This window comes from Notolepis coatsorum (genome assembly GCF_963971535.1).
Source record: "Notolepis coatsorum genome assembly, chromosome: 1".
Classification (NCBI taxonomy): Eukaryota; Metazoa; Chordata; class Actinopteri; order Aulopiformes; family Paralepididae; genus Notolepis; species Notolepis coatsorum.
In genome coordinates, this window is record NC_140165.1 from 94076954 (window position 1) to 94091853 (window position 14900).

At 44.0% G+C, this 14900-nt stretch overlaps 1 protein-coding gene across 1 annotated transcript in view; it reads right to left on the minus strand.

Annotated features, from left to right (window-relative positions):
* Window positions 1-7358: 7358 nt before the first annotated feature.
* LOC311232015 (uncharacterized protein) overlaps window positions 7359-14900 on the minus strand; it is a 57572-nt gene continuing 50030 nt past the window's right edge. Inside the window, exons 19-21 of the mRNA XM_084318678.1 lie at window positions 12291-12428; window positions 9323-12021; window positions 7359-7906 (exon numbers count right to left, since the gene is read on the minus strand). Coding sequence (XP_084174804.1) covers window positions 10771-12021; window positions 12291-12428 — 1389 coding nt within the window. The 3' untranslated portion in view covers window positions 7359-7906; window positions 9323-10770. The remainder of the gene's footprint in view (window positions 7907-9322; window positions 12022-12290; window positions 12429-14900) is intronic.

Here is a 14900-nt window from a genome sequence, read left to right on the forward strand (position 1 = left end):
TCTCTCTCAAACCTCCATCTCTCTCAAACCTCCTTTTGTCATGTACAAAAATATATATCTATTACAAACATCAATTTACAAGCTCAAAGAAATGGAGATATGTGGCTTCGACCATGCATGCCATGAGGACGCGACGCCTGCATGACACTCAACCAATATAACCAAATTAATCTCCCTCAAACCCGATAATAGGACAGAATGTACTAGCAAACAAACCTAAAATGGAGATGCGGCTTGACATGCACCATGCACGCACGAGGGCGACGCCATCTTTACCTATTATTCAACTCGCACTTGCACTTGACCCAATATCGAACTCTTAATATTTTGCATGAAACAACCATGCATCATTTCGGTGTGCCATGTTTTAATTGCACACAGCATGCATGCAGGCAGTTGTTTAAGAAGACAATGGAGACCGAGTTAGCTTAATCATACTGAACAGCCATGCAATTAACTCTAAACTATTAAAAGATGAGCTAGCAGCTCACGCAATTTGCATCTACAAATTGCATATCCGAACAGATTAAATGACCACAGATAACCGCAAATTGGCAAATTTACATATTTATACTCACTATATGAAAGAAACTTGACGTGCTGCTGCTGCATCTCACGACATGCGGGTATGCAGGTATCATCCCAGAATTCCTCCGCAGCTGCGCACAACAGTGGTTTCCTGTTGCTTGCTTGCAGAAATATTATTTTCACATGCCGTTATTTCTCACTTCTCAGAGCTGAGCTAATTCTCTAAACGAATTCTTTAATATAATTGGACTTAATATATAATATAATAACTTTATTAACATCTCTGTCTGTCTGTCTGTCTGTCTGTCTGTGTCTCTCTCTCTCTCTCTCTCTCTCTCTCTCTGTATTAATGTAAAAAAGTTGAATACTCGGAAAATCACTCTACACCCAGTGGCCTAATATTGAAGAAAACAGACCTGGGCTGGAATATGGAACCAACAATCTTGTATCAACTAAAAAAAAATATAAAAATAAAAATCAGGAATGAAAGAAAGACGAAAGAAATGTCTCATATTCATATCTATTTTTGAAATACATGACATTTACATTTAGTCATTTAGCTGCTTTTATCCAAAATGACTTACAAGTTCTGTCAAGTCTGCAGGAAGGGTACAACTCTGCGTATAAGTAAGATTGTTTGTTAAACAGTGTCAAACTTGAGTGCTACAGTCTTGAGTGCATATAGACATTACTTAGTAGCATAATAATAAAAGACAGAAGGTTAGTCGTTTTTTCATGATAACCCTGAAAATGATCCATTCAGGGAATAAAATGACAAACACTAAAAGTGGAGTTATGGAGTTTAAGACATGGACAGTGATCTGAATTAGAGCCAAACCAACCAATGATGGCTTATCACAATATATGGTATCAGCGTGTATGTTACAGATATCCTGCCAATATCCTACCGGTTGATTATGGGCTCTAGCAGGCTCATTTTTATTACATTTAAAGCTAGCAAGAAGTGGTATGAAACTAGAGACTGAGGAGTCCATATATACCAGCCGTGTCATGCTAGCATACAGGCACAGGTCATATGTCAACCGTGTCATGCTAGCATACAGGCACAGGTCATAGATACCAACAGTGTCATGCTATACAGGCACAGGTCATAGATACCAACCGTGTCATGCTACAGGCACAGGTATATGCAACTATATGCATGTATGCCTGTATGACTCCTGTATGAGCTGGTGACTCCTGTATGACTCCTGTATGACGCGTCACCGTATCCGCTAGACAGGAGGCATGACAGGACATTAGCAAGAAAACCCATAAAAAGCTAACACCTCAGGGGGAGCTCCAGTAGCTCACCGCGTATCTCGGCGCTATTTCAGCGTCGGGGACAACCGTGCGCGTCACGGATCTGGGGTACACGAGTTCGACTCCCGGACTCGCCGTATTTTCTCAGTGTCTTTCCCCGATCTATATCCCATTCAACCTGTTTCTGTCGGTCATGCTTGACCAGAAAAAAAAGCGATAAACGCTAAAAAGAACCAGCTGACTGGTCAAAGTAAAAAAAAGAAAAAAGCTAACACCTCTCACACCTCTATACCCATTCTGCAATCTGTTAATAAAGTTGTACTTAAGTTATGCTTTTACATTATACTTACTTAATAAGTGAATAGTTCCAAGTCAATCAAAAACTGAGTTTTATTTACTCAAAACATAAGAACACGTCACACGAACTCAAGACATTCAAGTCAGTAGAACTTTCATAGAATATTGAGTATAACCTACTCAAACTAATTGATTATTTTGAACATGCGGGTTTACAGTGTACTGTAAAAAAATACCCATTTTAAATCCTATTTAACTCATTAGCAATTGAAGGATTATTCCCAAAGCCAAAAGGATCTCTGTCCCTCCCCCCTCCCTCTCTCCCCTTGGAGCCAGCCAGACAAGCTGTATTGAAAATACACGCAACACATATATCTGGAGTCAGCGGTATATCGCTTGACCTAAGGACCTTCCTGTGCCAGGTGCCTTTGGCCCCAGGTCACAGACCGGTCTACGGAGGCTCTCTAGACCAGGAGCACAGGTGAGCATGAAGTGTAGCTAACACAAATGACTGATGATGTGGGCATGCAGATGGACTGGAAGCTCACATATTCCAAACATGACCATATTTAGAACAAGCCTGTTTGCCCTCAGTCATCAACCAGTCAGTCATCTTCTCTAAAAATTTTATTCACAAAAGTATAACCTTGTCTGTTTCTGTTGAAGGCCACCTTGGTGCGCTCCTGCATGAGGCTCCACGCGGGCTGGGTCCAGGCCTGTATTGTCTCTACGTGTGCTTCAGAAGTAAACCATCATTGGCTATTACCAACTTAAATTCCAACTTTGACTCCTGTCTCAACATCTCTGTTCAGCTGTCACGTAGTCAACAAAATAATCCGACATCGAACACAATCATCCATCGATCAATCCATTCAAAATAAATCTAATGCGAGATTAATACACGTTTATTTATTTGTGTGTACATCAACTAATTACAAACTGGATTATTAAACACATTTTCATATGCAGATTTCAACAGCAGAACAGAGCAAACTGTACAGCATGAACAGTCAACATATTGGACGTCACTGAAACAAGATGGCAGCCGACACTCCACTAGGCATGTGGTCAGGAAAACAGGGGGAAGCAAGAAACCGTAAACCTCATTATCACGTTAAGTCAACAGAACGTGTCTCACGTTCTTTGTTAACACCAAGTAAATTTAGGATAAACCTTCATTGTTAACCAATTTTAAATGTTTTAGATATACAGTAGAACTTCAGTCACAACAGTGAACAGTTGGAATAATCTGTTAAATTTTACATATTCAATAATTGTAAAGGAAAAGGTTATTAACCTCAATTGATTGCAATGTCACTATTTCATGCATCACAGTTGAGGATGTTCTCATCATGTTCCTTCCTCCCTCTTGCCGAGAGCAGTCGCATTTTTCTTTCCTCTCCCTAGACCTCCAAGGTCACTCCTATCGCCGGCCCTAACTGCCTCCCTGACGGTGTGGATTCTACTCTTTTCAACAGACTTGGCTCCCTACTCAACTACAATGGATCAACTAGTAAGCTGGTCATTTGCAGCAATTGATGATATTTTCTCTTCAAGGAAGCAAAACGCAGCTGATCCGCTGTGTCCAATCGGGACATATCAAGCGGGCTTTGCGATTGACAGTTGGAATAAATGGCGATCAATATGCCTGTATTCTCTTGAAATTGAGGATGTTGAAGATGTGTACATCATCACAATCCTACTGATCGGCTTGGGAGCGATCGCAATATGGATCTGGATTTGTACAAGAATAATCGGGAAAAGAGACGAACAAAAGGATGATAACCGTGTGGACCACTGCCTGACAGCTGTGGCCAGACTGGAAGTCTCCCACATGGATCTTATTAAAACCAACATGGAACTTGTTAAACGACTCGCTGTCCATTCATCTGACGAGCAGTTGAGAGGTCAAGTCCTGCTGGGGGTCGCGCAGGACATTAAGAGCGCGACGGATCGAATTTGAGTCAAGAACGGTGCTTTTAGGGGTCATTGTCTCCTACTTGCACCCCCCCCCCCCCCCCCCCCACTCTCAAGTCTGTGTGAAACTGTGGGATGCCAAGGTCTGCCTGTCTCGCGGCCTCGAAGAAGGGAGTCAGACGAGATAACAACTGGAATGCGGCGCCTCCCTCCCCAATACCTCACCTCCCCCCTCCAGATCTGGCCTCGACACTCCCCCCCCCCCCACCCCCAGACCTCCTCCCCTCACGTGTTTACGCCGAGCGCTGTAAGGACTGACCTGGACGGCTGCCACGTATGCCTGTTGTAGGAGTGGATCCTAAGACTGTCTCCCGACCCCCGCCTGTCCATCCATCCCTCCCTCCCCCACCTGGCGCAACGACACTTTGTTTAACTACCCTGTTGTTGATGCAGCCTGACTATCACATATGGCGTCTCAGGCATTCTGTAGATGACATGTGTCAACAAATGTACATGTCTGTTTGAATTTATGCTGTGCCATTGTTACTGTAAAAATGTAATGATTGTGATTGTTATAATTATTAATGAGACGATGTGCTGTATGCGTGTGTTGCTGGAATTTCCCTAAGGGGATTAATAAAGGAATATCTTATCTTATCTTATCAGCCCAACTCAGTGACTTCAGATGTTTCCAACAGGTCAGAGCTGTAACCCAAGTCAGTCTCCTATTCAGTCCATGTCACCGTTCCACTTGTTGCCTCAATGACATCACAGAATACCTGACACTGCACACACCCCCCCACACTATTTCCCCTCAGAATTCTAGAACTCTACATAACTTCTAATGAGCAGTACCCTTTATTTTCATCAAGATACATTTTCAACATCACTTCACTGTATATTGTATAGTAGTGTACATAGGACCCAGTGCCTTTAAGTGATTTATTAATATGTCTATTTTATCATGTCTATTCTACTTATTTTATTACTATTGTATTTTTGCACAAATCGTAGCGGGCATGGCCAACCGCATTTCACTGTATGCCCTGGTATGTATGTGATGAATAAACTCTTGAATCTTCTGAGCTCATACCTTTTAATGGGGATAAGATGCAAATTAAAATTTTAAAGGTGGATTTTCCCTTTAACACTTTGGATGCCACACCCGAGATTTCTCTGGTTTACCCCCCCGACCGTTGAATGCCCATCACGAGATTTCTCGTTTAAAAAAAAATTATTATTAGCGTTCTGAAATCATATTGCATCAAGCGAGCCTACCGTTGGATATCCAGGCACCCCCGGCACTCAGATGTGAAATAAGCGCCCCCTATCGTCTCCCAGATGGTAAATCACCCTTTTGGAGTGGACTCAATGAGAACGGATTTCTGACTCCACATTTTACTTCTCACTGATGTAACGGCGAATATGTGTTCTACTGTACACATGATGGATCAATACAATTATCGATTTTTTCGAATGGCGATCGGAAATTGGAATAAACCATTTGGATACCATCTGATGTCAGGTAAGGAATCTATGTTATCAGTCTTAGGATAATCAGACTCGTTTTCACGGAGATATAAGCGTTTCCACTATATTGCTGTTTCACTGTAAAAGCCATCAGGAAATAAGAGCAGATTATCAGCGCGCGGCACGAGCGTGCGTGCGCACACATATACTATCGATCGATCATCTAGTGTTTATTTGAAAACGATTCATAAATAGGCCGACAAATGACAACATTCTGGAATATTCCAGTAAAAGACGATTATCATCATAGGGTTGTTTTTTCCGCGAAAACAAGTGATTTTCAAAATGCTATCAAACGGAAATGAAGCGATAAAAAAACAATCTGCCTTGACAATGTTGAGTGGAAAATGAGTTTTTGATAAGCGACGGGCAGATTAGACACAGACATAATTTAAAACATAGATTAGGCGATATTAAGTTAACATTGGAGTGGGTTTGGGCATCAAGGGGGTACAAAGGAAAACATGGCGTGGCATCCAAAGTGTTAACATAGTACGATAAATGTAAGTAACAAACTGAAGAAAAAGGGCTAAAGAGTAGCAATGAATAGGGATCAGATTCCCAGGTCAGGTTCTCGGCATAAGAACATAGTCTACTGGGTCTGGGCGATATGGACAAAATATATCACTATGCGTTTCTTTGTTTCCAAGGTATACTGGTATTTGACGGTGCAAGTTTTTAATGTCTTTACAGCTTAATTGTGATGGTGCCATTTCGTAAAAATAAAATAAAAAAATCTATTTTCTTTAAAGGGGAACTATTTTACTATTTCTTTCACTATTTGGGCACTTTTACACAATTCCTGTGAATTTATGGAACACCTCTGTAATTTTCTTTTCTTTTTTTAATTCATTGTTTTGTATTTCTAATCAAGTACTCAAAAACAGCATTTTTCTACCTCAAGATCTTAAGCCGTTTTGAGCCTGGGCTCCAACCACTGTGTGGCCTGATGCCACATAGGGCCACATTATTATGCAGCCGAGTCTCTCTGACATCACAAATCAGCACATTTTCAGATGACTCAGTTCAGTGAGGGTGAATATTGTGAGAGGAGAATTGGAAGAATGTGCCAATATGAGAATCAGAGACATAGATCATATTAATATAAGTCCACATAGCTAGGAAACAATGCTAAACACTGAAAAAGTTCCCTTTTAACTTTATTTTAATGCTATTGCAAGGAATTTTCTTTTATTAATATGCATATATGATGGATGACTAGTGCATGGAACCATAACGGTATACCTTCATACAATGCATACCTCCCAGCCCTACAGTCTATACTCTATAGCGTTTAGGGATGCAGCCAAGACCAGTGTTGGGTGGTTTACAAAAAATAAGTAAGGCCCCTGTGTGAATGATCACGTCAGGGTATCACACCTCAAGGAGCTCGGCACAGAACCTCTGGTGTAAAAGCTCAAACTGACAACCAGTGCCCCCATCCCACAGCAGCTTGGTAAGAAGACTTCAGGCTTGATTAAAAGCACAGCTGGTTTAAATGGACAAAGGACAACCTTTTTAAACAACTTGTTGTGCTGTTGTAGGACAGCAGGTGTTTGTGGAAAGCAGGAGACATTGGGGCTCCTCTCAAAGGGGATTAAACAGAGCTGATGATTTTCATTCCAACATTAGGGTCAAGGATTCAACCTGCTTCCATGAAATACATACGGATAGCAAAGTGAAGAAGACGCAGCAGGGGGTGGTAGCGCCCGGCGGTCCCCCCCCCCCCCACCCGACCCTTTCTTCTTCTTCTTCTTCTTCTTCTTCTTCTTCTTCTTCTTCTTCTTCTTCTTATTATTATAAAAAACAGCTGTGATGCGGTATTCAGCTAAACTCTGCGGTGGGCATGATGTAACAGCGATACCGCGGCAGCTCTTCCACGCATTGTTAACCCTCTCAGCGCCCTAGTCCTAAGTCTGCGTAATTACAAGCAGTCCCCATGTCCGAACACAAGCGGACCAGTGTTCGCAATATTCACGAGCGAGCAAGTGGACGAATTGATTAATATAAACTAACCATGTTCCATAGACAATGATGTTGTGCCCAGATGCCATTTCCACTGATTGTAAAATGAAAATGCATGGGTTGTGGATAAAATGTACATCGGCGTTATCTTAATTTTCTTCAATTTCATTCCCTCGCCTAAACCAAGCGCAGTATTTCCATGTGTCCGAGCGCGTCTGAAAAGACAACTCCAGGCACCGCCTGCACCAGGTTCTCAGGGCATTGTCCCGAGTGCATGTCTGAAAAGGGCTTAATACTCATTTTAACACATCAGAGCAATACTGTAAGTGGGCGGAGTCAGTGGTCATTTGGAGGCGACGCCTTGACAGGAACTTCCCGTTTGTTCTTGAAGCTTCTGGTAATATTTCTGAAAGGAGAAGAGAAGAGCGTCAGGGATGTTTGTGTTTCATGCAGTGCATGTGAGCGGATCGGAGCGTGAGCGGCGCGGGGCGCGGAGCGGCCGGTTTTGACGTGAGCGAGGAGTGGGTTTTAAAATGAGTCGGCGCGACGTCCGGAGCGAGAGTTCTCCTCCGCTCCAATCCACTCCAGGCCGCTCACAGTGGTTTAACACTGATGTAATATATACATGCAGTACAATGCCAAAGCAACAGATGGCGATGTACAAACATGAAGGCCATTTTCAACCAATGAGAAGGGTGAACCTGTGATAGGCTGTTCGTTCAGGCTTTGTCACTGTAGAGACGCCCACACTCACTCCAGTTAGAAAAAGTATATCGACGCCATTGTTGTTGACGTTAGCTTACATGCTAACGTTAATGGCAGCGACCATAGCATTGTGGCTCGGCTAGCCTATCATCGCTTAATAGAGATAGTGAATGGATAAACAACGTTATTTAACATTGCAGAATGGCTACAATTACAATGCGGCTCAATACAAACAATTGTTAAGGGGCCCAGGGGGTGTAGACTGTTGTAGTTTGAGCTCATTTACACCATGCTCCAAAAAAAGAAGAAAAAAAACTGCCGAGCGATCTGGCGCGGGGAGCGCTCGATTCAAGGTGAGCGGGGAGCGAGCGGAGAGCGACTTGGGGGCGGGGTCAACATGAGTGATTAGCGGAGCGGACCAAGCTTTAAAGAGCGAAGAGCGGATTTCTCGGCCGCGCCGATCCGCTCACGTGGTCTGGTTTCATGTTTATTTGAATTAACTAATCAATTAGCAGAGAAAATCTCCTTACTGTTAGCTATTAAATCTGAATTAAAATCTGTATAGGCTATTGAAAAGTGTGCATACGTGTGTGTAGGGCTTTAAATTAAGGGCGCCTCTACATCCCAAAATGTAATAAATTGTGTCTGAAGGATAGTAAGAAAAGTAAGATAATGGAGATAAAGGCAAACAGGCAACTAAACCAGTGAGAACATGGATGATAACAAACTAAACTAGTGAGAACATGGATGATAACAGAAACTAAACCAGTGAGAACATGGATGATAATAGAAACTAAACCAGTGAGAACATGGATGATAACAGAAACTAAACCAGTGAGAACATGGATGATAACAGAAACTAAACCAGTGAGAACATGGATGATAACAGAAACTAAACCAGTGAGAACATGGATGATAACAGAAAAACAGAAACTAAACCAGTGAGAACATGCATGATAACAGAAACTAAACCAGTGAGAACATGGATGATAACAGAAACTAAACCAGTGAGAACATGGATGATAACAGAAAAACAGAAACTAAACCAGTGAGAACATGCATGATAACAGAAACTAAACCAGTGAGAACATGGATGATAACAAAAGCACTTCCTGACCTCAGGTTTGAAGGCATCGTCTGATTCGTCCTCCTGGCTGGGTGGGAATGGCTGTGACGCTCGGTCCTGCCCCTCCCTCCTCCTCCACTACAATCTCAATCAGAAGATCTCCCTCCAACTGTCCATCCCTCCTTGTTGTGGTTCAGATGTGTGTCGCTGTTCTTTGATGGTTTGTCCTCTTTAAAAAGTTGCATCGTCTTTCTTAGATGTTCTGTTTTTCCATTCCTCTCAGACCCTTCTTCAGGCAGATAATAAACAGTTGGCTCATCCACAGAATCCAAAATGTGATATGAATTCAGCCATTCCATCCTCCGAGGTGTTTCTTTCCTTCCCGACTCAGAATCTCTGGTGGCTCTTTTACAGCAGCTGTATCGTCTTCATCTGGTGGCTCTTTTACAGCAGCTGTATCCTCTTCCTCTGGTGGCTATTTTACAGCAGCTGTATCGTCTTCATCTGGTGGCTCTTTTACAGCAGCTGTATCCTCTTCCTCTGGTGGCTATTTTACAGCAGCTGTATCCTCTTCCTCTGGTGGCTCTTTTACAGCAGCTGTATCCTCTTCCTCTGGTGGCTCTTTTACAGCAGCTGTATCGTCTTCATCTGGTGGCTCTTTTACAGCAGCTGTATCCTCTTTCTCTGATGGCTCTTTTAAAGCAGCTGTATCCTCTTCCTCTGGTGGCTATTTTATAGCAGCTGTATCCTCTTTCTCTGGTGGCTCTTTTACAGCAGCTGTATCCTCTTCCTCTGGTGGCTCTTTTACAGCAGCTGTATCCTCTTCCTCTTGTGGCTCTTTTACAGCAGCTGTATCGTCTTCATCTGGTGGCTCTTTTACAGCAGCTGTATCCTCTTCCTCTGGTGGCTCTTTTACAGCAGCTGTATCCTCTTCCTCTGGTGGCTATTTTACAGCAGCTGTATCCTCTTCCTCTGGTGGCTCTTTTACAGCAGCTGTATCCTCTTCCTCTGGTGGCTATTTTACAGCAGCTGTATCCTCTTCCTCTGGTGGCTCTTTTAAAGCAGCTGTATCCTCTTCCACTGGTGGCTCTTCCACAATTTCTCTCTTTCATAGAAGTAAAATCATCATCAATGGTCAATCCTCCAAATAATCTACCGATATTCTCCTCTTCCTCTTTAGTTCTACGACAGTTCTAGACAAGCACTATATAAATGTAATTTATTATTATTTAGTAAGTACGTCTATAATGGTTCTGCTCCTCGTTGCTATTTTGTTGTATTCTTTACCCGTTTGCCACTTTCCTTGATGTTTCCCCTTTTCCAGTCTCAGAATCTTTAACAGGAGTGTCACTCTTCTTTGATGGTTTCTCATCTTTTTAGCTGTTCCATCTTTTGTAGTTATGCTTTAGTTCCTGGGATTCAGCAAGTTGTTCTTCAGAGCTGCCATCTTGGTCCACAAGGTGGCCCTCTTTGGTTGCAGTCCCCTCTTGGTCATCCAATTAATCAAGGATCTCGTCATTTTCCTCCTGACCCTCTTCAAGTTTTTCATTGACAGTAGCAGAATAGCGGGTAGTGCGTCTCTGGGTGGTAGATAGTACCGGCTGTGACTTTTTAGCAGGAGTTTTACGGGCAGCTTTCGTCCTCTTCTTTCCTTGCGTCTTGGGGTCTGTTTTACGGTCATCTTCTGTAGCACCAGGATCAAGTGAGGGAGAGGCACCAATCTGGCCGTCCTTCCCTTGAAGAGGTGAGTCTCTCTGGGCTTGGTTTGTTCCCTCTACACCCTCTTTCTCTGGTACTTGTGGTTGTGTGACTGATGCTTCCATTTCTGCCTTGGCAGTTTTCACTTTGGAAACTTCTGCTGACACCTTGTGGTCAGACGTTGCCACTACACCCTCTGTGATTAGTGCTGCTTCAGACACCTGCTCAGTAACAACTTCTTCCATTAGTTGAGATGTGGCAGTGTCATCCGTTACTTCCTCGTTGACTGTTGTTTCAGAGGTTGTATCAGTTGATGCAACAGTAGCAGATGAGCGGGTTGGACGTTTCCGGGTGATGGACCGTACTGACTTCGACTTTTTAGCAGGAGTTTTACGGGCAGCTTTGGTGCTCTTCTCTTGTTGTGACTTGGCGTCTGTCTTGAGGTTGTCTTCTGTAGCACCAGGCTCAAGTGAAGGAGAGGCACCACCCTGGGATTCCTTCCCTTGAGGAGGTGAGTCTCTCTGGGCTTGGTTTGTTCCCTTTACTCCGTCTTTCTCTGGCACCTGTAGTTGTTTGACTGGTGTTTCCATTCGTCTCTCTGACTCTGTAGTTTCCTGGTCCACAAGGTGGTCCTCTTTGATTGTTGTGCCCTCTTGGTCATCCCCTGAATTAAGGATTTCATAATTTTCCTCTTGAGCCTCGTCACATTCAGGTTTTTCATCACCGTATTCTGTAGGTTTTTTTACATCTATTTTGAGGTCGTCTTCTGCAGCGCCAGGCTCAAGTGAAGGAGAAGCACCGCTCTGGACGCCTGTCCCCTGTGAAGCAGAGTCTCTCTGGGCACCTCCCTCAAGCCCAGTTATTACCTCCGTGGCCCCTGCATTTGTCAGGAGGTGCTTGGCGCAATTACGGGCCTCAGGAAGGCGGGAGGACTTGTCACCCTCATCCCCAACCTCATCTACAGTGACCAACTCTTCCCAGTTTAAATCATCCATGTCAGAGGGGAGGTCGAGTTTGTCCTCTTTGAAATCATCTGTTGCAACGCCTGTACCCTGGGGAGAGAAGATATTTTTATTCAGATTTTTTGTATCAATCAATTAACATTGGTAAGAGGGAAGAATAGTGGAAGATAAAATGTCTTGTTTTGTGGCGGGAACATAAACATTTTCCCCTCATAGCAGTGCGCTCTGCCCCTCCCCTGGGGCCTAAACAGTTCAGCTCATGTTGAGAGGGAGGAGGGAGCCACGGTGCGTTTCTCCAGTTATTTTGAAACATCTTTGGTAACTTGCAGAAGATGACAGAAAGATGACTTGTAAGTTACCTCTCTGGTGTTCTCCTCTCTGCTCCTACTAGCTGTGGGGCTCTTGTCGCCCCTGATGGAGTCTCTCCTCTCTGGGCTGGAGCTGGCTCTCCTTCTGCCCCTGGAGTGCTCACCGTGGCGGCCTCTGGAACCGGAGCCCTGGGGGTGGGGTTGAAAGGGGAGGAAAGAGTGAGGAGTTGAGGATGAGAATCTGATAATTTTTTTAATAAAACTTTTTTTTTATCCACTTTTTCTCCCATTTTCTATATTTTCTCCCATCCCAATTTCGTATCATCCAATTCAACCCTCCCCTGTCACGAACGCTGTTTCTTGCCTCCCACAAGCCGGCTGCAATGTGGACTAAGTCATACATAGCACAAGTCCCCTCCGGTACTTGAGGTAACAGCAGTCGCATCTTTTCACCTGCGCAGCTCGATCTCTCAGTGGCGAGGAGTAACGCGTGGGAGGCTCACGCTGCAGGGCTCTACGCTAACCTTTTTCACTAGGGGCACAGGTGCTCCTAAATGAAAAAATTTAGGAGCACACAAAGAAATTTAGGAGCACCCAAAAATATTTAGGAGCACAGTGAAAATATGTCAAGTAACAGAGTTTATTTTTTTTTTCAAAAATAAATGTATATTTGTACTGTGCGTGCATGTGCAAACGGGACACATCTGTGCAATAGCACATACCACCAAAGTCACTGGCCCACTGTGTGTGTGTATCATCTGCGTGTGCAAACGGGAATGGGACAGACATTTGAACTATTAATTAAGTGATTAATGCCTACTATGGCAAAGTTGTAGCCAACAACTAGGCCTAATAAGAAAGGCAGTGATATTGAACAAAAAGGAGACACTGGCTTTACAACCAGGGCCATCAGTAGAGGGGGGAGCTAGTGTTGCTCTTTTAGAAAAATAATCCTTTCAGGGTTGCCTATTGAAATACTGTACACCTCCAGTACAGTAGTTTGCGTGTCAGGTAGACCATTGATTGACAGTCGATTCTGCCAATTACGACGTCACACCGTTGCACTCTGGCTGTCCGGCGATGCAGCTAGACCCTATTGCCACACCGCTTGCACTCTGGCCGTCCGGCGCTACAGCTGGACCCATTGCCCACCTCTGCGGTTGATAACGCTAGCCAAGTTAGCTGTACACACATACACAGTGGGCCAGTTGTAGGGGTGTAACAATGCATCGCAATGCATCGATCCTACTTTGCAATATTTACAAAACATGACATTGTTTTCGAACTCTAGCCATGGGGAAATGTTTAGCCAATTCACATTAAATTTGTATGTCTTCCCTCCGGCTCCAGTGGGTGTAGCTTCGCTAGCTACAGTGGCTACATTGGGTGCTACAGTGGGTGTAGCCTCGCTAGCTTGGCCAACTTCGCTAGCATGCTGGCTAGCGTCAGTATCTTGGTTAACGTTAACCATCACCTCTGTAACATGAGCTGCCTCGCCTGACTTCTCATTCTCCGGTATCTTTCGCGCAAAATAAAAATGAATGGGCTTCGACATGGCTGTATTATTGTTTGACTCAGACAGTGACGCAGCCGCTGATCATTACTTTCGGTTTCCAGTCGCGTGACCACAGGAAACTACTGTGATTGGAACGTTTATGCGGCTGTGAACTGTGGGACTTGTAGTTTTTAACGATTCTCGCAGCGGAGAAAAAAAAGGACGAATGAGAGGCTGTACTCTGCACTCGCTGGCCCCTCTTGCACGCCGTGCGAGTACTTGATTTTGCATGTTCGCACGCACATATTTTTAGGGGCATATGCGAGCAATATGGTCGCACTGTAGAGCCCTGCGCTGCCCCCGACACTTCCTGATTCTACTGTGCAGGCGCACCAACCGACCTGTAGGAGTCGCTGTCCACAACGCCAGATCCCCACCCATCAGTTTCCCACCCCCTAATACGGCCAATGTGTATTAGTATGAACGACCAGCTAAACTGAAAGCAATGTGGAGCGCTGGGCTCGAACAGGCGAGCCCAGCGTCTCCGCATTCGTGGTGAGCGCCTTGCCCACTACGCCACGTAGTCGCCCTTTTTTTAATAAAAAGTTATGTAAGATTACTAAGGATAACTCTGAGTATCTTCGAATAATATGGCAACAAAGACAAAAACCCACAGCACAATAGGTGATTCTGCTAATTCAGACCAGAAATAAAGAATAACAAATGCCATAAAGTAGGTGTTTTTATCGCAATGGATCTCCGACCCTACTCGATTGTAGAGAATGGCGGTTTTAAAGATATGTTGAAAGTGATTGAACTACAAAGCTCCCTCATCCGCATTTCAGCCAGCAAGTCATACCAGGCCTTTATAAACAAACACAAGCTGCAGTTGTCCACAACTCATCCAAGGGCGGCTTCAGATATCGCTCTCACTACAGATGGGTGGACATCTACGGTTACAGAGAGCTATTTAACAGTGACTGCCCACTTCATCACCCCGGAGTGGAAAATTAAAGTCACATTATGCAAACATTTATGAACAGCAGAAAAGCAGAGGAGCTGAAGGAGACCGTGTCAGAATGGAAATTGGAGAGGCACAATGCCTGTTACAACAGACAATGCAAGACATATTGTGAATGCAATCAGCAGAGTTGTGTACCGTTCCA